Source organism: Lithobates pipiens, unplaced genomic scaffold (assembly GCF_037356315.1).
Source record: "Lithobates pipiens isolate NorthernLeopardFrog02 unplaced genomic scaffold, aLitPip1_a1.2 Scaffold_8, whole genome shotgun sequence".
NCBI classification, from domain to species: Eukaryota; Metazoa; Chordata; class Amphibia; order Anura; family Ranidae; genus Lithobates; species Lithobates pipiens.
The window spans coordinates 189070581-189097279 of record NW_027507903.1 but is presented as its reverse complement, the minus strand read 5'-3'; the positions used below and the strand labels follow the sequence as shown (position 1 = coordinate 189097279).

Below are 26699 nucleotides of genomic sequence, written 5' to 3'. Positions count from 1 at the left end.
ACCAATTGGTATGCCTGTTGTTGATCTGAGTGTTTGGGCCTATGATGTGATAGTTGGCATGTGTTGCGCATCATATGTAAATCACAGATGTTCTATGAATTAGCCACAGTCAGCCTTATTACTTTTATACAAATAGATTTTCTTGAAAATTGCTTATGTTTACATAAAGCAAGATGTTAACACCTGCTAAAGATCAAAAGATTTAAAATACTCAGTGGGAACGTTGCATGGTTGGTTTATTCCATATTATGTACCCAGCATAAAGGACAGGCTGTACAGAAACTGAAAGTTTTGTGTGCATGTACAGTAGTCTTGCTTTATTCAATAACTGACCCTATGGCATTACAGTCAGAATTGTTAATGTAAACATTTACTACTATAGTATACTGTGCTTCACTTCACTGTACTGTATATTATTATAATGCAGTAACAACACAAAAATACACATTTTATTTTTACTGATATGTACTAAATAAAACAGAACATTGAGTTTGTAGGAATATGAAATATGTCTTAGATTATAAAATAATGGTAGTGTCAGGAAAGGTTCCACCCGCTGATGATACTGTCTGACACTTGGCATGCAGTACTGTGGTCCACCAGCAGGTGTCTCCTGGCAGTCTGGAACTGCCTGGGGAGCCTTCCCCTGTTGATAGTATCATATGATCCTTGGGCCGCATTACTGGTGTCCACCAGCAGGTGGTTCCTGGCAGTGTGGGGCCGACATCATCTCCTGCAATTAGGTGTCACCTGAATAATTGCAGGAGGTGTGCATAAGTACCTGGTAGATGCCTTGCCTTGGTATCTTCCTTGCGCTGTGAACCTGTTCGTTTCCTGAACCCTGGACTCTGAGACTTGTACCTGATCCGTCCCTCCTGTGACCCATCCATCCTTTCCTTGTCCTGTTTCTCTTCCATCCCCAGCTGCTGAACCCCCGTTGTCGACCCTGGCCTGGCCCTGTTTATGATTCCGGTATTCCCCTTTACTTGTATATATTTGTCTGTTACTATTTGTGGGTTTCTGTTGGTGATTGTTTGGTTGCACATTGTAGTATATTGGAGGCGGTTGTGTTTATTCGCTTATCTTAATAAATTATATATTTTCACCTTATCTGCATTTGTTCCTCTGTTGCTGTCCACAGAGCTCTGGTCACACCAGATACGTGACAGGTAGTTTGTGCCCTCCCTTTGAGATGCAGCCAGAAAATACACTATCCCAAGTGTTATCTACAATAAAAGAATAAAAGCCACCTTAGAGGTCTATATCTGTAATTCTGAAAGACCCATGGCCTATTCGAGACCTTAGACTGCTGCCGAAGTACTCAAATTAAAAGATAAGATCTAATCAGGTATCATGCTACCCCTTGTCTTGATAGTCAGGCACTATAGCTGACTCTGTTGCAGTCCCTATTCCCATAAGGCAAGCAGGCCTTACTTATTGGGATCATGAGTAAGCTCGGGGGGGCAGAGAGACCCACCCTGGCTGGTGTCCAGGCTGAAACTGACACTCACTGTCATACAGCGGGCCTTGACTTAATGTGTGGTTCCCGGGACATCCAGTTGTAGCATAGACAAGCTCCCTTCCTGGCCAGCACTCACAGCAGCGGACACAGGACTTCATTCCAATACAGCCTGAACGTACACATATCCTTGGTTCACAATATTATGGTGACGCTGCTTTCTTCTACTTTTAGAAAAAAAACCCTGACAAAATTATTAAACTTCTTTCAAGTGGGGCACAGAAAAAACATTTTTTTTTGTAAAGTGGGAAAGGGTTCAACAGTGTATTATTGCTGTCTATGCTTTTGTCTCCTAGTAACAACTTCACCGCAAGTTCTTATACAGGTATCACAAGGACAGAAAGTAAGAGAAAACATGTTTATGGAGTCACAGACAGAAATAAAAAGGCTTTTGGATGGAGCTGGACTTTAGTCTTAAAAAGGCATACTAGAAATAGACAAAAATATCCAATAAGGGAATACTAAGCAATGACATATAAACTTTAGATGGTTGTGGGTGATCAATTGCAATTAAAACCTCCTATAGGATAATATAGCAGCTTATATTAAGAGGAATGCAATTTGAACATTATAAAAGATTGATTATAAGAGAATTGAATTGCACAACTAGAGATCACATTTGCATTTGCAGAATAGGTCTACATGGTTTAATGCTGTGATGCAACAATTCATATACACAATGAAAAGCCTTTTCTTTTCCTCTCTGTCATATAGTTGAATGGGAAATGAATATTAATAATGGGCCAATAGCTCATTCATTGAATTGCCTGTACATTTTTAAATATACTACTGCTCATGTAGCCCTTGCTTTTTTTTTTTTTTTTAATGGATGACATAGTGAGCTAAACATTTTGATCTCACATTGACAACAATCCACCATACTTTAATGTCATCAGTGTTACCTGAATACACATAACATCTAGGAAGGAGAAAACCTGGTGGAGTCCAATTTGAGCTGGATTTGGTGGAACCAGCAAGAAGTCCACAGGCCCAAAATTAGCCCTAAATCCCACTGAGGTTTATGAAAATAAAAACTAACTATATTGCCTGGCCTTTTAATGCCAATAAAGGACATTTTGTTGAAAAAAATGACATGGGTAGCTGGGCACTGCCATGGAGTAACATGTACCAATACAAAAAATAGAGATGTTTCCACCATGTCAGAAGGTGGTAGACAGTTGCCACATATGCCATCTTTCGCAGTGATTCTTGCGATTCCTGTTTTCATAGCTTATTGAACACTGCACCATTTATTCTATATAACTCTGGTAGGTGCTCCATCAGCATGGTCTTTGTCCATACCTTATATGCTTGCCATTGTTTATGTCACAATTTTATTGTGTGTTTTTCCTTGTTTTCATTAGAGAAACGATTGAATATATATTCTCCTATCTAAATACCCCTGACAAAAATCTTGAACCCAAAATGTGTTGTGTACCGAAGAGTTGTTTTCGGACTTTGGAGACTAATACTATATAGACCATATTTTTCTATGCTTGCAATGAATCTAATTTGTGTTTTTGCTCAGTTTTTACAAAATCACATGTGTGTTTGATCTATTGTATATGTATTAATAAACATTTGATTTTATTCTACATTGGTGGTGTTGTTGCTGTTAAAATCCCCTCGAGGGGGTATCTTCTATCTTTCAATGCAAAAAATAAACAAAAACCTATCATGCAGCAGGGAGAGGACATTATTGTATTCAGTTTAAAGGGGGCATTGAAAATACACAAATCTTTTAAATAATATAGCTGTGGGATTGCTGTGTTTGGTGTTATAGAACAGTACAATGTTTTCCTTTAAAAAAGTACAGTACAGTACACATTAACGAAAGTAGTATCCCCTAAAATTCCACCCAGACCCTTATCCAGGCATGCAAAAAGGGTGGCCAGAAAATGGAGGGAAGCTAGTGTCCCCTCCCTCCTGTACTAGCAAGATTACATGTCTTTCAATATTGGGGGGTACCTTGTTCCATTGCTGAGGGACAAGGGCCTCTTCTCTGCATCCAGTCTACCAAAAAAGAAAAAAAAAGAATGTGGGGGTTATTGGGGAGGACTTGTAGAAGAATTTGGAAGCCAGGGCTACAGATTTTCTTCCACTCCCAGAAGAATGATTAAAAAAAAGTATATATATATATATATATATATATATATATATATATATATATATATATTGTTAATCATGTCATCCAGAAATGTAAATCCATTGTCAACCACAGCTTTCAGCAATGTGAAACCATCAATCATGGCATCCACAAATATAACTGATTTGTCAATCAGGACAATTGAACACCTGGCAATCTTATCCCATTGTGTTGGCATTACCACTGCACCAGGGATCTGTCATTTAGGGGTGGTAGTTCAGCAAATGTACACTGGTAAGCATCAGATTGTCACCATGATGATGCTCCCCCACCGCTACTTCTGTCACAAATAACAGCTCCCCTGTGCTGCTAGAATATAACCACTGTGGTGGGGATGCCAGATGAGATCACTGGCCAAATAAAGTCATGACAATATTTGGTCAGTGATGTCATTCAGGATAAATACTGTGTTTACATTAAATAAGTATTGTGAGTTCAGGCAAATAGGCAAAAACATCTACAATGGTTTGGTAGGTCTGCAAACAGTGAATAGGCTGTTTTTGCTTGAACCAAGGTCCATAACAGCAGCATTGGCTTTTCAGAGTTATAATACTTTTAAAAGCAGCAACTGAATTAAGTAGGCACTACTTTTTAGATTTTAACTTACGCTGGCAATGCACAATGACATTTTGTTTTTAATAATATCTGTCAGGTCAGCAACATTTACCAATATCAATTGTGTTGTCAATTTTATTAAATAAATTTTCTTTAGGTAAGCATGCACACTATATATATGTTGGTATATTTTATTAATATCACAAATCACATATAAAATGAAATCTTAATGGGTAAGGTCAACTTAAATAATAAGTTAATTTTCACATAAAGTGCACTTATCTTTCTTGCCTAACTTCTGACCTGAAGTACCCCATCCTCCATGACCTCAGGTGCCTACTTATATTAATTTTAGAGGTATGGCATGCTGCAACATTGGTAGCTTCTTCCATGCTTTCTTGCAGCTGTCTATGAGGTTTATCCCTGTAAACCTCCAAGAGACCATTTTAAAAAGCTATCACAATTAAAGCTGGCTATAGTGATTAGGCTAGGTATGCAGCAGAGGCTGAGAAGTGTGGATTGCTTTAGGTCAGGGGATCTAGGCAGGAAGCACAAGTGTGCTTTATGTTTAAGTGCCTTAATCCTTCCATGCCTAAATATGGGTCCTCCCCCCTTTCAGCCCCCACCCCCTTTAAAGAACCATGAAACATGCAATATATATATATATTTATATATATAATATATATATATATATATATATATATATATATATATATATATATATATATATATATATATATACACACACACAGTCATGGCACCCCAGCATTTTTTTCCAGAAAATCAAGTATTTCTCATAGAAAAATATTGCAGTAACACATGTTTCTCTATACACATGCTTATTCCCTTTGTGTGTATTGGAACAAAACAAAAAAAAAGGGGGGACAAAAAGCAAATTGGACATAATGTCACACAAAATTCCAAAAATGGGCTGATCAAAATTCTTGGTACCCTTTCAATTGTGGATAAATAAGATTTTTTTCAAGCATGTGATGCTCCTTTAAACTCACCTAGGACAAGTAACAGGTGTGGACAATAGAAAAATCACACCCGAAAGCAGATAAAAAGGAGAGAAGTTCACTTAGTCTTTGCATTGTGTGTCTGTGTGCGCCACACTAAGCATGGACAACAGAAAGAGCAGAAGAGAACCGTCTGAGGACTTGAGAACCAAAATTGTGGAAAAATATCAACAATCTTAAGGTTACAAATCCATCTCCAGAGATCTAGATTTGCTTTTGTCCACAGTGCGCAACCTATCAAGAAGTTTGCTACCCATGGCACTGTAGCTAATCTCTGTGGGCATGGACAGAAGATAAAAATTGATGAAAGGTTAGGATAGAGGATAGTCCGGATGGTAGATAAGCAGCCCCAACCAAGTTCCAAAGAAATTCAAGCTGTCCTGCGGGCTCAGGCAGCATCAGTGTCAAACTATCCATTGACATTTTAATGAACTGAAACGCTATGGCAGGAAACCCAGGAGGACCCCACTGCTGACACAGAGAGATAAAAAAGCAAGACTACAGTTTGCCAAAATGTTCTTGAGTAAGCCAAAATCCTTCTGGGAAAATGTCTTGTGGACAGATGAGACCAAGATAGAGCTTTTTGGTACAGCACATCATTCTACTGTTTACCGAAAATGGAATGAGGCCTACAGAGAAAAGAACACAGTGCCTCCAGTGAAATATGGTGGAGGGTCAATGATGTTTTGGGGTTGTTTTGCTGCCTCTGGCACTGGGTGCCTTGAATGTGTGCAAGGCATCATGAACTCTGAGGATTACCAAAGGATTGTGGGTCGCACTGTAGAGCCCAGTGTCAGAAAGCTGGGTTTGCGTTCGAGATCTTGGGTCTTCCAGCAGGACAATGACCCCAAACATACGTCAAAAAGCACCCAGAAATGGATGGCAAAAAAGTGCTGGAGAGTTCTAAAGTGGCCAGCAATGAGTCCAGATCTAAAACTGATTGAACACCTTTAGACAGATCTTAAAATTGCTGTTGGGAAAAGGCGCTCTTCCAATAAGAGAGACCTGGAGCAGTTTGCAAAGGAACAGTGGTCCAAAATTCGGGGTGAGAGGTGTAAAAAGTGTATTGGTGGTTATAGGAAGTGACTGACTTCGTTCATTTTTTTCCAAAGGATGTGCAACCAAATATTAAGTTAAGGGTGCCAAGAATTTTGCCCAGCCCATTTTTGGAATTTTGTGTGATATTATGTCCAATTTGCTTTTTTTCCTGCTTTTTTTGTTTTGTTCCAATACACACAAAGGGAATAAACATGTGTATAGCAAAGCATATGTTACTGCAATACTTGATTTTCTGGAAAAATTTCTGGGGTGCCAACAAAAAAAAATTCTGGGGTGCCATTAATTCGGCCATGACTGTATATATTTATATATATATATAGAGGTACAGGTCTTCTGACATGACAGGTTCTCTTTGCCCTCTTATTACCCATGCTAAGATGCTAAATGCTGCAGAGAGTGGAGCCGTATAATGATGTGCTGACACTCTCATGTGAGTCCAGGGTGAGGGTTGGAGCCTTGAAGTCCTGAGCTGAAAGGAGGTGAGTTGAATGATGCTGGGTGTCATTTAACCAGCAGAGGAATGGTGCTGCATCATGGAATGAAGACTCATTTTGGAAACTGTGGGAGCTGTGGGGGATCCATTCATTTATATCACTATATACAGTATCTCACAAAAGTACACCCCTCACATTTTTGTAAATATTTTATTATATCTTTTCATGTGACAACACTGAAGAAATTACACTTTGCTACAATGTGAAGTAGTAAGTGTACAGCTGGTATAACAGTGAAAATTTGCTGTCCCCTCAAAATAACTCAACACACAGCCATTAAAGGGTAAGTTCACCTTTACAGAAAACTCTGTAAGGTGAACTTACACAGGTCCTCCTCCTCGATCCCGCTGACCAAGACCGTGGCAATCTCCGATTCTATGCCCCGTTATAGCTGCGCCAGGAGTCCGGGGCTTAGAAATCCCTCAATGTCCAAAACGTCCCTCATCAGAAAAGATGATTTGGAGAATTATAATTATTACATGGCCAGTGCCGACCAATCAACAGGCGCATAGCCCATCCTGTCAGCTATGAAGAAGACACATGGCTGCAGAGAAGGAGTTGGGGCTTAGAAATATTCGCTACAGCCATGTGTCTTCTCCACAGCTGACAAGACAGGCTATGTGCCTGCAGATTGTTCAGCGCTGCTCATGTGATGACGCTGACCAATTAAAATGCGCCAAAACGTTCTCCTGATGAGGTACATTTTGGACATTCAGCTCAGGGGATTTCTAAATCGCTATACCGGGGCTTAGAAGTGGAGATTGCTGTGGTCCATGTCAGTGGGACCGGGGGGGGGGGGGGGGGGGCGAGGAGGGGGACCTGTGTAGGTTCACATTACAGATTTTTCTGTAATGGTGAACTTACACTTTAATGTCTAAACCGCTGGCAAAAAGAGTGAGTACACCCCTAAGTGAAAATGTCCAAATTGGGCCCAATTAGCAATTTTTCCTCTCCAGTGTCATGTGACTCATTAGTGTTACAAGGTCTCAGCTTCTTAGTCTGAAGACATGAGGGAAGAGCCCCCTGGAGTGTCTTGACAAATCCTAGAATCGGCTGTATGCGCAAACCTTCCACCATTTTTCTTATGGACTGCACGAAGCACAGATCTTGCTAGTTTGACACCCTGATGTGGGGATAAGACCTCCTAGTTGGAATTAAAGGTACACCGCTGTTACCATCTGAGACTTTGGTCTCTATATGCGGTTCACCTTACAGCAGTAAGGTAAGGGGCCATCCTAACTGTTAGGTGCGGGACACTGAAGAGTCACCAGAGTGTGCACAGTTTGCGTTGTATTGCACCTGCTACTACGAGAATCACCTTATGGATTTTTTGTCACCCTTTACTTACTCTGCAGTTTGAGAGACTTTATTCATTTTTTTGCACTGAATGATTCACTATCATTAAGTTTGGTTTTATTATTTTTATACTCACTCTGTGAGATATTTTATTTACTCGCATTTATCACTATCACTGTATGGTTGTATGCAATTTTCCTGTTACCGATGCGATTTTATATGTTTGTATTTACACTTAGTAAGATAATTTATTTATTTGCATTCATCACTATCACTGTGTGATTTTATGCGATTTTGCTTTGGCTTATGCGATTTTATATATGTTTTTAATTTTTTTTTGCACATATATATATATATTCGTTTGGTATGTTTTCTTGCACTAGTCACTTTAATCACTGATCACGATTTGTCACGGGAATCAGAATTTATTGACAGATAGTGTATGTATTTATTGTCACGGGAATCAGAATTTATTCACAGATAGTTTATGTATTTATTGGTTAGCACTTTATGGATTAATTTATCTAGTTTATTGGTTTAAGGGAGCGCAGCACCATTTATTTGATTTTCTCGCTATATGTTTCAGTGGTAGGGTTTATACCTCTGTCGGTGTTTGGCTGCAACCCTATTTGAGGTTTAATAGATTTTATTTACGATAGCGCAGGGATACCTCTTTTATCATTTTAAGGTCTCAGGTGTGAATGGGAAGCAAGTGTGTTAAATTTGGTGTTATATCTCTCACTCTCTCATACTAGTCACTGGAATTTCAAAATGGCCCCTCATGGAAAATAACTCTCTGAGGATCTGAAAAAAATAATTGTTGCTCTACATAAAGATGGCATAGGCTATAAGAAAATCGTCAAGACCCTGAAACTAAGCTGCAACACAGTTGTCAAGACCACACAGCGGTTTAACAGGACAGGTTCCATTCAGAACAGGCCTCGCCATGGTCGACCAAAGAAGCTGAGTTCACATGCTTAGCATCATATCCAGAGATTGTCTTTGGGAAATAGATGAATGAGTGCTCCCAGCATTGCTGCAGAGGTTAAAGGGGTGGAGGGGTCAGTCTGGCAGTGCTCAGACCATATGCCACACACTGCATCAGATTGCTCTGCATGGCTGTCATCCCAGAAGGAAGCCTCTTCTAAAGATAATGCATAAGAAAGCCTGCAAACTGTTTGCTGAAGACAAGCAGACTAAGGACATGGATTACTGGAACCATGTCCTGTGGTCTGATGAGACCAAGATAATCGGTTCAGATGCGTCTTGCCTACAGTCAAGCATGGTGGTGGGAATGTCATGGTCTGGGGCTGCATGAGTGCTGCTGGCACTGGGGAGCTACAGTTCATTGAGAGAACCTTGAATGCCAACATGTACTGTGACATACTGAAGCAGAGCATGATCCCCTCCCTTCGGAGATTGGGCCACAGGGCAGTATTCCAACAGGATAAGAACCCCAAGCACACCTCCAAGATGGCAACTGCCTTGCTAAAGAAGCTGAGGGTAAAGGTGATGGACTGGCCAAGCATGTCTCCAGACCTAAACCCTATTGAGTATCTGTGGGGCATCCTCAAATGAAAGGTAAAGGAGCGCAAGATCTCTAACATCCACCAGAGTGGACGAGGACTCCAGTGGCAACCTGTGAAGTTCTGGTGAACTCTATGCTGAAGAGAGTTAAGGCAGTGCTGGAAAATAATGGTTGCCACACAAAATATTGGCCCCAATTTGGATATTTTAATTTAGGGATGCATTCAATTTTGTTGCCAGAGGATTAGACAATAATGGCTGTGTGTTAAGTTATTTTGAGGGAACAGAAAATTTACACTGTTATACAAGCTGTACACACGTTATTTTTTTCAGTGTTGTCACATGAAAAGATATATTAAAATATTTTAAAAAAATGTGAGGGGTGTACTCACTTTTGTAAGATACTGTATTATTATATACTGTATATTAATATTTTGATAATATTGTGTACTGGTATAACATTTGTTTTTGACTAGTTTATTTGATATAGTTCATGTTAGTGGCTACAGATATATAAATAAATATAATTGTATATATATATATATATATATATATATATATATATATATATATATACTCACACACACACATTGTATACAGAGAAATGTCTACTTCTGCCAAATGCAATATGAAAACTGTTCAATTTATGGGTAAAGCTAATTTAATTTCTAGCTCAAATAGCATGTAATTGTGCTAATAGAGAGTAGTGCTTTGTTGCTTTATCTGTAAATAAAGTCTATTAAGAAATTCACTTCCCTTGTCGAATGTAGATCGTTGGTATATTTTACTAGCTAAGCATGGGAATCTGTGTCAGAGTGATTACACCTTTTATTCACTGTGAGATCTCTTTTTAGGTTCTTGAAACTCTTTAATTTCCCACTTCAGCTAATTTAGCAATAAAATTACAGAGGTTTAGTGAGGTTAGCTACTAAGCAATTGGAGCATGAATGTTCTTTTAAGTTCAATTCAATGAAATCGTATCATCTATAAGAATGAACTCATTAAACAACAATTAGGCAGAAATGGATCAGTGATACAATATATACAGTTTGATAGTAATTTTTTGTCAACTGTATAGAGCATTTGGTAATGCAACAAATAAAATGAGATTTTTAAGGTTCATTTAATCTGTGATATTTGCAATACAAAAAGGAGATGATTGATCATAAAACCACATGTCTGAGCCACTACATAAGTAGAAATTGTTGTGGTCTTATGTGTGCATTTTAAAACATAATTACTACAGTGGTCTATACAGGGAGTTATTAGTTAGGACTTATAAAATATACAAGTTAAATTAAGGAAAGTTTGTTTTATATTTTAGAAATTGCAAGATGTATTCAATAGATGCAATAAAAATGCTGGGCTGTAACTTTTGCCTGTCAACTGAAAAAACATCACCAGAAAAAAACAAAACTGATTCTAGAACAATCTAAGATTGTCTTTGCATTATATTTTTATTGGCTATCTTAAGTGCCATTTCCAGTAATATGGAATGACCCATGATATCCTAGCTTCTTTACCCTCTCCAATGGACACAGATTGACAGTTATTGGTGGAAGTACAGAATGCTGAAAGCTGAAGGCAATAGAGCATGTCAATTTTATTGTGTGAAGCAGGCCTAAAAAGCTGTTCAACTTTGAAATTAATTTTCATTGGTCTGTTGATGTTGAGATAATGCAGTAATAAAATAAATTAATTTTAATGACAAAGCACGGAACCTTATGTCTGCTTCTTCCATCTAATCATGTTAGAAAAAAATAACAAGAAAAATAAAATAGAATTTTCTCCTGAGTTGGTGAATGTTGGTTAACTGTGCTACTACACTTCAACAAAATAATGTCCTATAAAAAACTGTACAATAAATGTTCAGACTTTTTTCATGCTAACAGATCTATGGCTGCATTTGTTTTACACTTACAACTGTTACTTTCAACTGAAGCATACATCAATCTTGCAAAATTGAAAAAGTCCTGGGTAAAAATGGTATCTTTAAAGACAGTTATACATCAAAGCATCTATCAACCTTTAATAAATAGTCTCTTGTCTTTGACAGTTTCTGGCAGTCTCTGACAAAGATAGGACATGGGAGCGACTTCTGCACCTCTAGCAAAGAGTAACATGTTTGGCTAGTATTTTCCTTTTTCTTTATCTAAATGCTTTACAAATTAACAGTGAATGCATACTCACATAAATGGGATCTTTATTTTAGACAAGATTTGTTTAAAATAGGAAGAGCTTTTTCAGTACCCCCAAATTTTAATTTTCTTATTACTGGTAGTATTAATTTAAAACACTAATTAGGGCTTCATTCACATGGGTGAAATTTTGGCACGCTGTGTCTGTGCAGGTGCTGCATCAGAAATTTCTTCCATAGACTGCTTTCACACAGCTTTGGAAGGTTAAAGACAAAAGCAAATGCCTTATTCAAGCAATGCAGACCCCGGTGCAATTGTGAATAAGGCATATATATTGCTGTGTTTTGTTTGCTTATCTGGTATGCCAGTTTAAACATTTTTCCTCCCAGTATATGCTTTAAAGTTTCATTAGCAAACATATCTTTTTTCTTCCTGAGTGTAGTCCTTTTATTATATCGATAAGAATATTACCTGGCTACCCTGATCTAAAAGAATCATGCAGCAGCAAGTGACCAATCTTCTTCTTTAATATTTAAATGGAAATGTAGAAAATTGCTGCCAGGTAGGATTTATTGCAGAAGAGATTCTGTATGTTTCTTCTGCAATAAAAGCTTCTGCTCAGCCTGCCAGCAATATGTTTCCTAAATGTTCAGCTCAGCGTACATTCTCAGCATTCTTGGGTGCCAGGATGAGCTGTCATCCTGGGTCAGCTAATCAAGATAGCCGAAGATTCCAAACCCAACAGAAGAATGGGTAAAGATGTCAGTGGCAAGGAAGTAAGTATAGCAGACTGTAATTTCACCTTAAAGGTTGGTTCACACTACCACAGTCTACATGGTAAAACACCATTTTTTTTCCATGCAAAAGTTCTGGTTCTGGCCAGGGCTCTGGGCAGTGGTGCCCTGTGTTTTTAAAGCACACATGACTACTTATTTAACTTTATTGAGAGGTCACAGTGTGGTATTTAATTCATTTTTGTATTTTCAAAAGTAGAAAGAAATGGAAATATAAGGGAGCTGTGGTTTGGGACAGAACAATGCAAACATGTTTCAGATTTTCACACCCCAGCTAACTTGTGTTCTGTGTGCCCTTTATGGAGACCCGTGTTTTTCTAGCTCAGAAATGTGTCAATCTCCACAGAAGTGTGAACAAACCCTAAGCCCTTGTACACACAGTCGGAGAATCTGTCGGAATGAGTCTTATCGGACCGTGTCGTCAGATAATCCGACTGTGTGTGGTATGCATCGGACTGATTCCGTCTGAATCTCCGTCCGACCCAATTTTCCAACATGTTGGAAATATTTCCTAACCAACTGGGCCGGACGGACCTAATCCGATCATGTGTAGAGCATTTTGATCGGACCAAGTGCCACCCATGCTCAGATCAAATTCCTACATCAAAGCTATTGGCTACTAGCCTGAATGTAGTCCCATCGTAACGAAATTACGTCATCACGTTCTGAAAGATCGGATTTTTCGACAACTTGGCCCGACCGTGTGTATGCAACAGTTTCGGACACAATCCGTCGGACTAAATCCGACGGGCAAAATCCGACGGATTTGGTTGGCAAAATCTCCGACCGTGTGTACGTGGGCTAAGAGATAGGGTTATGGTTTAGGTTATAGGCTAAATAGAGGGTTAGAGCTAAGAATGGGGCCATATTTTGGAAAGGATTTATGGGTAATACTAAGACTAAGGGTATACTGTATGCTATGCAGAAATTATTTCAGGACTCTTTTTTAAAAATTGCATTTGACACTTATTGTTTGCTTTTGTTTTTAGCTAATATATGGAAAAACATATACTTGGGTATAATACCAGAAAAAAAAACATATCTAGTAAAAAAATAGATATCTAAATTAATTTCAAAATTCAATAAAATATAACAAAGTATAAAGCTGTAAATATGTAAATTAACTACATGCACACTACACAAAAATTAGGTATTTTTATCACTTCCAGTGGCTGAACCTAGTGAGTATGTGCTTCTGGGAAAGTGGAGTGGGGTTAAAAGGATAAATGGAGAACAAATATTGTGTTAGTAAGTAGCTATATGTGCAACATGGCATTTCCTGTGGTTTTAGTCACTTTTTCTAATGTGATGCGATTTATAAGATATCAGCATACAGCATAAAGCTTTGCCTCTTGACACCTTTTATTTACCGTAGTTGTCTTTATTCGCCCACCCGGTTGTGTACAGGTCCAGCCTGATTTGTTCATTAATAAGTCACAGTCTTCCCCTTCTAAACATGGAAGCATATCACACCACTGTTTTGTTCTTATAATACGTGCTGTAGAAAGAAGAAAAAAATGACATAAGTATTTTTGTTCTAAAAATATGCTTTTTTGTATAACTTGTTGCATTAAAAATAAATATTACAAATCATAATTAAAATTATTTTGTGCAATTAACACATTTTAGAGTTTGTGTATAAAATTTATTCCATTTTATATTCTAAAATATAACTTATATTCAGAAATGTAACTTTAAAAAAATATATATTTCTATAGCAACATGCAGCATACATGTTATTGCTTAATTAGAATAAGGTATTAAAATAGCGTAAGGGCTTGTTCACACTTGACTAAATTTTTGACGCTCAACAAATGCTCCTATAGTGTGTGTATGGCATTAGTATGGGCGTCAGACAGGCGTCAATAAGCTTTAGAATGGGGTGTTTTACAAGCGTTAAAAACACGCGGTTTCATAGCATTTGATAGGCGTTAAAACTGCTCCACAATAGAAAGTGACAGAAATTAACAAATTTTAATGCAACGCAACTGCACCAACAGTGCGCGGAAAATGCCTGCTCTGCCAGAGCATTTGCAGAGCATTACCATAGATTTAAATGGGAGGTGTTGAAAGACTTTAAATGCCTTCTGACTCAACAGGAGGCTTCAATTTTGAAGCGACGCAATGATAACGCTTAGACTCCTTTCACAATGGGCCGCTTTGCAGGTGCTACAGAGCTAAAAATAGTGCCTGCAAAGCGCCCTCAAACAGCCGCTGCTTTGTCTCCAATGTGAAAGTCTCAAGGGCTTTCACACTGGAGCAGTGCACTAGCAGGACGGTAAAAAAATCCTGCTAGCGGCATCTTTGGAGCGGTGAAGGAGCGGTGTGTATACTGCTGCTGCCTATTGAAATCAATGGGGCAGTGCAGCTATACTGCTGGCAAAGCGCCTCTGCAGGTGGTTTTTAACCCTTTCTTGGCCACTAGTGAGGGGTAAAACTGGCCCGCTAGTGGCCGAACAGCGCAACAAATCCCACAGTAAAGCACTGCTAAAAATAGCGGCGTGTTACCGTCGACGCACCTCCCGCCCCAGTGTGAAAGGGGCCACAGTGTGAACGTTTTAACGCCTGTCAAACACCTCTCAAATGCTTGCTCTTAATGCCAGTGTGAACTCAGCCTTATAGCTTCTTTTTCTCCATAATTTTTATGTGACATTCTTCCAAAACTATCCCTTTGCACATCTGAAAGACAATATGTATCTTTAGTAATTTACAGCTTGCATGCTGATGATGCAAACAGTATATAGTAACATAAAATAATTCAATCCTCATTTCAGTTAACCAATATATCTAATTTTAACTGCAGATATGGTGCAAACAGTATTTTCCAAGCTCCATATGGCACCAGATTTCACTTGAGCCCTTTGACCATCTTGCTTAATTCTTAAACTGGTGTTGTTAAAATATGTGTGTTTGGTTTGCTCTGAACACTGCATTTGCTGATCATTCATTCATACAGTCACCAACTGCCAGAAACATGGTAAATCTTCCAAGTGGGATGCAGAAAAACATTTTTACAACAAAAAGTGAGATAAAACGTGTGTGACAGACATAAATCAGAACATTCCTTGCTTCATGTAAAATAGGCACAATTGAAATATACATGAAAATATTGTCCAAATCCTGCTTGCAATATCTGACTAGGAATTAAGATTGCATGTTATATGTGGTGACAACTGAAACGCTAAGGCATTAAAATCTAAAACCTTGTATGGCAATGTTTTCTTTAAGGGTAACCTGTTGAGAGATTTCTAAAATGAACAAATAAATCAAAGGCTTTCTATCAGCAAACCAAGAGCAATAGTTAAGCTATTATAGATTGTATTTAGATTGCTATTGCTATTTAGATTGTAAGCTATAAGGAGCAGGGCCCTCTGATTCCTACTGTATTACAGTGTATTGTATTTGTACTGTCTACCCTCAAGTGGTAAAGTGCTGCATAAACTGTTGGCACTAGACAAATGTTGTATTATAATAATAATAATAATAATAATAATAATAATAATGTTATTATTATTATTATTATTATTATTATTATTGTTCACAAAGTCATGGATCCATTTACTTTAGTAAGCAATGCATTTATTTTAAATTCTTTTGAAGCTAGGGGGGCTGAATTACTTAGATCATATGTCAACTTTTCTTGTTCTATGCCTCGTCAATCTTTAATTAATCTGTTAATCAGTTATTGTGTAGACAAGGAAAGGGGGAGTATTCAGTATCTAAGGAAAAAAATGGGGAAGGCTGATGTCTTTTGTTGTATTTTCATACTGGTCAGTCTACAAGAGGAAATTGGTAACTGAGTGCATTTCTGGCAGATCTACAGGTATTGAAAGAATTGCAAATATATGCATACGTTTATTTGTCCTGCATACATAAAAAGAGTTGTATAGCGTATTTTCTGTAGGTGCATGTTTTTATTGTAAATTTATTTTTAATTATTTTTATTGGAAAATTAGAAAAACTTTGTCCAAACTTATCACATACTAAGGCTTTTTTGTTACAATAATCACAGTCAAAAGGAGATGAACAAAAAGTCTGATATTCAGAAACCCTAGGTAGAGACAGAGGTAATACCAATCCATCAATGATGAAGCCAAATAGAATCACTTGGTAACTACACAGTACATAAGTAGAGATCATCTCACAACCAGCAATTAACCCGTATGAACAGCATGTAGTTACAGAATAATTTGGACACAGAACATGAGTCTGTGTTTCTCATTTTTATAGTATAATCAAAGGCTGTATTTTATCATATAAATAAACAAGGGGAGATTTTTAAGAAAGGGAAAAAAGAGGAAAAGAAAGAAGGGGAGAAGGAAACTTAGGTAGAGTACAGAAGGGAAGGTGAGGGGTAGTCAGCAAGGGATCACTGGGATGGGTGGGGCAGCTGCTACAAAACATTTCAGGTAGAGCCCTCAAAGCTGGTCCAAGGGTCCTAAACTTATTCATAAATAGGGAACATATTATTTATCTCTGGCCATAAGAGCTTCCATGAGTTTAATCTTTTGAATACAGAAGTGGAACTCTAGTATAGATGAGCCTTTTGCATATTACCAACAACTTGCTGCGGTTAATACATGTTGGGCCAGTCTTTTAGCATTCTTATGAATACTGGGTGGTGGAATACCAAGCAGGAATATTGCTAAATCAAGCTTAACCTTTATTTGTAAGAGATCATATAAAAGGGATACTACTCCTAAACAAGAGGGGCATATCCCTGGGCATGTCCAATATTTATGGAGCAATGTTCTTGGGCATGATCTGGGATTGTAGGCTTGAATGAATGTAAGAAAGCAGGAGTATGGTACCAATGGCAAAGGTAAATATTTTACAGGCATGCCCCACTTTTAATCAGACTCGCTTCTGCATAGAAACCAATGCGCTTCTAACCTCAGCTTGTTCAATTAAGCCTGGTAATAAAACCTGGAAACTCTTTGGTTTTTATGCAGAAGTGAGCCTGATTTTGCACTTTCCAGCTTTAGGCAATGGACTGTTTTCTTTGTGTCAATCGATCCTTAGGCCGCGTACACACGGGCGGATTGTCTGGCCAACTAAGTTCGTCAGACAATCCGACAGACAGTCCGTCCAAATTTTGAATGAACGGACTTGACCACACACGATGAACAAACAGTCCGCTGAAAGCTTGCGCGATGACGTGTACAGCACGTACGACGGGACTAGAAAAACGACGTCCAATACACTGCAATGCAACCTTCGGCCGTGTAAATCCTTTCTGAGCATGCGCCATACTTAGTCTGTCCAACTTGCCTACACACGAGCGGAGTGTCCGCTGAAACCAAGTTTGGACGGACAAAACCAAGTTTGGACGGACTGTATTACGGAAATTCCGAAAGACTTAGTCCGCCAGACTGTCCGCTGAAGCCCACACACGAGCGGATTGTCCGCTGAAACACGGTTCAGCGGACTAAGTTGGACAGACAATCCGCAGCCCTCATCCAATTCACACTACTTTGCTGCTTTTTGGAGTTCAAAGGACATATCTTGAAAAGTTGGCAGCACTGTTATAACAAGGATACAAGTCTTAAACAGGATCAACCATATTTTTTGTACATTCAGAAAATGTTTTTAGCCTTAAAAAAATAAAATTGAAGCTTGTTACACAGTTCATTTTTTTTTTCGACCAGAAAGCTAAACACAAGTGAGGTAAGTTCAAGAATCCTTCCTGATGTGCTTTTGTATTCTCACAGTGGGGGCCTTTCTAGCAGGACCATTCAACAGAGGCTGGTCTAATAGCTGGCTTCTTTTAAACCGGGAGGGCTACACACAGATTGGAATTCAGCCAGTCCCTGCTGAACTGGCCAATTATCGATCCATAGGTACCTAGCCTAATGCTACCAAGCACATTGATAAACTTGTAAGCAATAGAAGAATAGTGACTAATGTATTGGAGCGTATACAGCAGGGGTCTCAAACTGGCGGCCCTCCAGCTGTTGCGAAACTACAAATCCCATCATGCCTCTGCCTGTGGGAGCCATGCTTGTAACATTCAGCCTCGCAATGCCTCATGGGACTTGTAGTTTTGCAGCAGCTGGAGGGTCGCCAGTTTGAGACCCTAGGTATACAGCCATGTACATTTCAAAAGTGACACCTACTGTGGGGGAGAAGAACCCCTGCATGCTGACAGGAAGGGGGCAGTTTTTTGTACATGTTACAATCCGAATACGGGAAACATGCAACATATCCCAAGAGATTGAGTTAAACTTTAATGCTGGTTGCATTTATTGTACTGGACTTGGTTTCTCAAGATGCACATTATACACACACACACACACCCATTCCAAGTACAGTTCGATATTATTGCAGCAGATTTCAAAGAAAATTTACTATAAAATTCCAGTCAACAAATGCCACGCAGATCTATCACTAGGAGAGACAATTCTCAATGTCAGAGGTGGAGTTTACCCTCATTTTAGGGAATTTTTCACTTACTTCTCATTGTGTCTCTGGGGTCAAGGAGAGCAGGGAAATCTCCTTGGTAGAGAAACAGTAAAGCAATAATAAACTGGAAAAGGTTCTACTTTTTCCCCATTATATCCAAAACTAAAAAAATCTCTCACTGGATAGTGTAGAATGCTATAAAAAAAAAGTTTCTATTTATTCCAGTCATGTACTCAGTAATGGAAACTACTAGATAAAAACCCCAAGTGAATTACACCTAGGAGTTGATTGACTAAAACTGGAGACTGGAAATCTGGTCCAGCTTTGCACAGAAACCAATCAGTTTCCTGTTTTTTTTTTTTATCAAAGCCTAATTGAATGAGCTGAAGTTAGAAGCTGACTGATGCACAGCTGCACCAGATTTTGCATGCTCCAATTTTAGTAAATCATCTTTAAGCACTTGAAGACCTGACTGTTTTACCCTTTTCCAGTCTAGGCCATTTTTCAGTTTTCAGCACTGTCACACTTTGCATCATGGATATAGCTTTCTTTAGTGCTATTTAATCACCACTGGGCTTTTTACTTTATACTATATAAGGGAATCAGAATCAGACATTTTGGGGAAAAAAGTTTCTGAAGTTTCTGTCGTTAAATTTTGCAATTAAATTATCTTTCTTAATACATTTAGACCAAAATGTATTCTTCTACATTTCTTTGGTGAAAAAAAAAACAACCTTCTCGATCCCCTACAGTCTGGCTTCAGTCCACAATATTCCACAGAAACTTCCCTACTAAAACTCACCAACAATCTTCTAACTGATAAAACCAACAGCCAATACACCATACGCTTGGACCTTTCTGCTGCCTTCGACACAGTTGACCACCCACTCCTTCTCAACAAACTCCACTCCCTTGGCCTCCAAGATTCTGCTCTTTCATGGTTCTCCTCCTATCTCAGCACACATTTAGTGTCACATACAACACCATCTCCTCCGCTCCTCTTGCTGTTGGGGTACCCCAAGGCTCTGTCCTTGGGCCCCTCCTATTCTCTTTCTATACCTCTTCCCTGGGCCAGTTCCAGTTGATAATCTCCCATGGCTTCCAATACCACCTCTATGTTGATGACCCCCAGATCAATCTCTCCACTCCTCAACTTACCACCACAATCTCCCCACGTATCACAAACTTACTGACCAACAGTAACAGCATCAGTATGGATGTCACTCCACTTCCTCAAACTAAATCTTTCTAAAACTGAGCTTCTAATACTTCCTCCTTCCCAATCCCCTTCCCATGACTTTACCATCAAGATCAACGGCACAACCATTGGTCCCTCCACACAAGCCAGGGTGCTGGGTATAATCCTAGACTCTGACCTCTCCTTCAGCCACCATATCCAATTACTGGCTACATCTAGCTGCCTTAACCTCCACAACATTTCCAGAATGTGCTCCTTCCTGACTAACGACACCACAAAACACTCTCCTTGGTTATTTCCCACATAAACTATTGCAACTCTCTCTTCACTGGCATACCCTTACACAGGCTATCTCCCTTCAGTCTATTATGAATGCTGCTGCTAGACTAATACACCCTACAAACTGATCTTTTATTGCTGCGCCTCTCTGTCAATCACTGGCTTCCACTATCCCACTGTATAAAATTCTAAATACTAACCACAACATACAAGGTCATCCACAACATCGCCCCCAGCTACATTACCACCCTCATCTGCAGATATCTCCTGAATAGACCTCTCCCAGATCCTCCCAAGACCTCCTGCTGTTACCTTATCCTATACTTGCCTCCAGGACTTCTCCAGAGCTTCTCCCTTCCTATGGTATTCCCTGTCCTAGTATGTCTGGTCAGCCCCTACCCTGTCCACCTTTAGGCGAACCTTAAAAACTCACTTATTCAGAGAAGCCTACCCCACCTCCAACTAAGAACTTTATTACTCTATTAGTTCACACATGAGGTTAGGGGTGGTAAAACCTTGCAGTTGAGCCAAGAGTTTACCGCCACCAACCCCTACCCCATTTAGCTGCAGAGGTAGCAGGCCGAGGGTGTACACATGCCGAGGCTGTGGTGCTTTTTTTCACAGCTGTGGCAGTAATTATACCCTCTGTTGCTTTCAGCAAGCGTAGCACACAACAATAGGACTATTTTATGTAAAGTGGGCACTTGTGTGGGGTCCAAAGGTGTCAAGCAGGCAGTGAGACGGTGATATAAAGCATCAGCACCATCTGTCAAAAGTTCTCTGAAGAGCGATTTGAAAACAGAACTCTTCAGAGAGAAACACACATGTGGGTGCTGCACTAGCATACAGTTCCATCAGTTTAGTCATTTAGTCAGTATCTCTGAGCAGCACAATGCCATCATTTTGATATTGCACTGCTCGAGGGGGGGGGGGGGGGGGGCGTGCATTATCAAAATGATGGCATTGTCCTGCTGTGTCTATTTATCAGAGATACTGACTAAATGACTAAACTAAAGCCTTGTACCCTGATCTGAAATCTGCTGTGTCTGAGGCTCCCATCTGGGCATTTATGCACATGGGCTGGATGAGGCTAAGTAAATTACTATTTACTATTTTCTGTTTACCTTTTTACCCTTTGTTGCATCTCAGATCTGGTATGGCACTTTGCAACCATTTCCTATCTATGTGCATGTGCTTCAGCAATGGCTGCATGACATTTCTCTAGACTAAGCCTGTGTATTGTTTGCTTTAAAGCTGAATTTCTGGAATTCTGACACTTTGAAAATCTGTTGGCATATGCTGGGGTTGAATAACTAAAGGCAAACAGACTATGCACTTTGCAAGTGCAGTTGCACTTATTTTCTCCACAGCTTAGTGAATGTGAGGAAGCTCTGTTGATTTCCATCATCCAGTCACGTGCAAGCAAAAATGCTGTTTTTTTAATTTCCCTTGCACCTGATTGGATATTCTTTACAAAGTGAAACTTCACCACATTCCCTAAGCTCTGGGGAAAATTAATGCAACAACACTTGCAAAATCAACCCTCCATGTGTTAAGTCCAAAGAGGTGCATGTCACCTTGTTAATGTATCTCTTTTATTTACAATTGACAGTTTTATAAAGCTCTGGGGTACAGCTATAGCTACACTCCTAGAGCTCTGACAGGAGGGGTGTTGCTTTCTTACACAGCACCAGCTCTGCCCCCCTTTCTATCTGCTGTCCATTTACAGAAGCCTTTGTATTTTGTATATTAGTTCACATAACTTTGTGAATAGCCAGGAAGAGGGGAGGGTCAGGCACAGCTGCAACTCTTCAGCTGTAGTAGCCGAGATAAGTAATTTGCCAGCACTCAGTAAAAATATAAATTGGTACTTAACCACTTCAGCCCCAAAAGATTTTACCCTCTTCTTGAAATTTTTACAATCTGGCACTGTGTCGCTTTAACTAATAATTGCATGGTCACTCGACACTGTACCCAAGCAACATTTTCCTTTTTTCCCCCACAAATAGAGCTTTCTTCTGGTGGTATATGATCCCATCTCTGCTGTTTTTATTTTTTGTGCTTTTAACAAAAAACCTGTGACAATTTAGAAAAAAAAAACAATATTTTTTACGTTTTGCTATAATAATTATACCCACATTTTTTATTTTAAATCAAATATCTTCATCAGTTTAGGCCAATATGTATTCTTATACATATCTTTGGTAAAAAAAAAAATAAAATTGCATTAAGTGTATATTGATTGGTTTGTGCAAAAGTTATAGAATCTACAAACTATGGGAAAGATTTATGGCATGTTTACGGTGTTTTTTTTTTTTTTTTTAATAGTTTTTAGCAGTACCTTGATATTGCGATGGACAGATTGGACACTTTTGACACTTTTTTGGGACCACTGACAATTATACAGTGATTAGTGCCATAAATATTGATTATTGTGTAAATGTCACTGGCAAGGAAGGAGTTAACACTAAGGGGCAATCAAGGGGTTAACTGTGTGTTCCCCTAGTGTGTTCTAACTTTGTGGGCATGGGAGTGACCAGAAGAGGAAACATAATATTTACTACTTAGTAGGAACAAACAATGTTTCCTCTTCCCTGACAGCACAGGGATATGTGTGTTTACGCACACAAATCCCCATGCTGTTGCTCGTGCATGCGGTCGCACGTGACTGACGGAGACTGTGCCCGTCGGCCCCATGCATTGGTTTCCCTGCCATGCACTGTGCGCGCACGCACCCTCTGGTGGCTGAAAAGAGGAAGGACATACTCATATGGGGTTTCGCCCATGGGAGCCATTCTGCCGCAGTATATCTGCATGAGGCAGTTGGGAATTGGTTAACCACTTCAATACAGGGCACTTTCACCCCCTTCCTTCCCAGCCCAATTTTCAGCTTTCAGCGCTCTAGCGCTTTCAGTGACAATTGCGCGGTCATGCTACACTGTACCCAAATGAAATTGTTATCATTTTGTTCGCACAAATAGAGCTTTATTTTGGTGTTATTTATTCACGACTCCGTTTTTTTTTTTTTTGCGATATAAGCGCAAAAAAAGCGGAAATTTGGGAAAAAAACAATATTTTCTTTTTTCTATTTGAAAAGAAATCCAATAAAATCAAATTTTGTCATAAATTTAAGCCAAAATGTATTCTGCTACATGTTTTTGGTAAAAAAAATTCTGTTAAGTGTATAATAATTGGTTTGTGTGATCACGGACATATGTACGCAAATGATCATGTACATATGTGTGCAGGTGATCACGTACATATGTGTGCAGATAATCATTGGGACATGTGATTTTAGTGGGACATATGTGGGGGACATGTTTTTATTATTAGGGACATGTGTTTTTATTATTTGGGGACATGTATGTTTTGGGGACATGTGTGTTTTGGGGACATATGTGGGGACTGTGTTTTCACTGTGTGGTGTGTTGTGTGTTTACACTACACTGATGATCAGTGAGTAAAAAGCTGTGAAAAGCAGCCCATACTCACTGATCATCAGCCGGCTGCAGCGTTCTGCTCTCCTCTTCTCAGCGGTGACTTCCGTGTGAGGAGAGGAGAGCCGATTGCCTAGCAACCGGCTGTTTGTTTACATCACATGACGGCCGTGATTGGACACGGCCGTCATGTGATCAGGAGGGCCAATCACAGAGCCCTCCTGCCGATCTGAGATGTGCCGTGTCCGGGTGACACGAGCACATCAGGATCGCGCCGCTGCGCGGGCGCGCGCGCACGCGATCCCGCTGCTCCTGAATGACGTTCCTGAACGTCCTATCAGGAGCAGGCGGCTCCCACCCGCCGTATATATACATTGGCCGGGTGGGAAGTGGTTAAAGAGATAAGTCCATGAGGTGGCATGCACCTAATTGGACTTAACCCCTAATAATCCAGCACATTTTACAAAGTGGCTGAATTCCTGGAGATTAGCTTTAAGGGGCACTAGTAGTCTCCATCAAAAGTCTGTGACATAGTGACAATGCAATAACCTAATTTGGAGATTAGAAAAACTGGAGCGGGGCTTTAAAGTGAGGTCAAAACAAACTAGTAATAAACTTCACTTGATAAACGGCAAAACGTCATATTCATAAGCCAAAATCTGTGATGTAAACAAAACAATGTTGGGAACATTTTAGGGCCTCAAGAAATGTGATACTTCAGGTTTTTAATAATAGGTGGTCATTTTTCCTTGTCCGTCAAACTATCACAGCAATATAAATAACCTGACAATAAAATAGTATTGCAGACTGAAAGAGTATTACAGGCTGGTAAAGAGTATTACAGCAAACTCATAGTGTGTATGTGAGCTACTCAGGCTGCTAGGAAGTGTAGTCCTGTGCCTGCTGCTGTGAGTGCTGGCTGGGAAGGAGTCTGTCCTCACTCCAGACAATGACAGATAAGAGCTGCCATCCAGTGGAGGGAGTTGGGCGCACTGGGGGCATGGCCTGGCGGGGGTTCCAGGCTGAGACTGTCACTTGTCTATACACAGCAGGTCTTATTCTGATGTGCGGTTCTGGGATTTTCAGCTCTTATGTATCAAAGAGTATTACAGGCTGGTATTCAAGTTGTTACCTAACTGTACTAATCTAGCCCCCCCCCCCCCCCTCAGTTAAATAGTTATTGAGTTCTGGTAACAGGTTTTCCTAGGGCTCCGCTGCATTGTTTACATATGGACTTCTGTCTTCTTCTTCTGCTGCCTGCATGCACAGTGCAGCCTCATCAAGTTCTTTGAGGTAGGGAGATAGATAGCAGGCAACAAATGGCTTTGAGTGCCATAGCTCAATATTAACATTCTAGCATGTGCAATCACAAACCAACTAAGTGGACTTTTAAACAGTACTAACATTTCTTTTTTTGAGCTTTTACATAAATATACTGTATTTTAAAGTGTAAATCTACCTATAACTTTTGAAAAGTTTTAGCGGTGCTTTGAAGCGTTAACCATTTTATCAGGTATTATAACTATTGAGAAGACCTCTCTTCCCTTTTTGTCTTGTTGACAACTGTGACAGGAAGTAATGCCGCGTACGCACGACTGTTTTTTCCATCAGAATAAACTCTGACGGTCTTTCTGACGGAGTTCCGACAGAGTTCCGCTGAAATTGACATGCCTACACATGATCACACCAAAGTCCGATCGTTTAGAACGCAATGACGTACGACGAGACTAAAAAAAAGGAAGCTGAATAGCCAGTAGCCAATAGCTGCCCTTGCGTTGTTTTTGGTCCATCGGAATAGCATACAGATGAACGGTTTTCCCTATAGGAATTGATTCCTTCGGAAAGATTTAAAACATGTTCTATTTCTAGGTCCATCAGAATTTTTGAAAAAAAAAGTCAGATGAAGCATACACATGATCGGAATATCAGATGAAATGATTCCGTCTGACGTTTTTTCCGGAAAGTCCGACCGTGTGTACGCGGCATTAGGGGAACCTACAAGATGTGAATTCAAGCAATTAAAAACTAACATACATTTTAAGATTTTTGTTCTAATAAAAAAAGTGTTTCTTTTTGCTGCATGTGTCAATATTGTATCCATGATCTGTTACTGGGATAGGAAGATAAATGTCCCAAAACAGGAATACATACAGAAATAAAACACATAACATAATTTCTAGTTCCCACCTCCCCAAATGGTGATATGTTTATTATAAATTTTTATATAGGCCTGGAATTTAAATTAAAGTAAGTGAATGTCTAACAGTCAGTTTCTGACCAAATACAAGCAATGATGGACTTTGCAAAAATGACTTTGTTATTGCAAGAGATTTTTTATTTTATTTTTAAATGCGGTGAATGGCATTTTTATACCATTAGCAGGGATTAATGCATTAAAGCAATAATCCCTGTTTAACAAATACAGTTTACACAAATCAGACCAGTTAACTATTGTTATTGCCTTCATTTATCTACCTAGGCAGTGAAGGAAATTGATTTTCTTCAAGCTATAATAGCTACCCCTAAACCTGACTTTTTTCCCCCTAGATTTGTAGAAGCTCTAAAATAACAGCATAGTACATCACACATTCAACTTTTGCGTATTTCAGTATTTCATTTACTCTGTAAAAGCTGCCTAATCCTAGACTACCATTCTATATTTCAACGCAGCGCTGTGTCTTCACAGGCAATGGTGCGGCTCATATCTGTACTTATTGTAAATTTTCAAAAGGTCCTTTCAGCCTTTTTAAATTATCTATAATCTAATAATCTTGATATAGTACATTCACATACAATGCCAAGTGTTATATAAATCAAGTGTGACATATCACTAGTG

General features: G+C 39.3%; 1 protein-coding gene across 2 annotated transcripts in view; it reads right to left on the bottom strand.

Moving 5' to 3' along the window:
- Positions 1 to 26699, bottom strand: part of TAFA5 (TAFA chemokine like family member 5) — a 629519-nt gene that overhangs the window by 86596 nt on the left and 516224 nt on the right. The window contains exons 3-4 of one of the 2 annotated variants that reach the window (XM_077473263.1): positions 13918 to 14045; positions 3488 to 3532 (exon numbers count right to left, since the gene is read on the bottom strand). In XM_077473263.1, the coding sequence (XP_077329389.1) occupies positions 3488 to 3532; positions 13918 to 14045 (173 nt within the window). The remainder of the gene's footprint in view (positions 1 to 3487; positions 3533 to 13917; positions 14046 to 26699) is intronic. The other variant, XM_077473264.1, reaches the window with a different exon arrangement.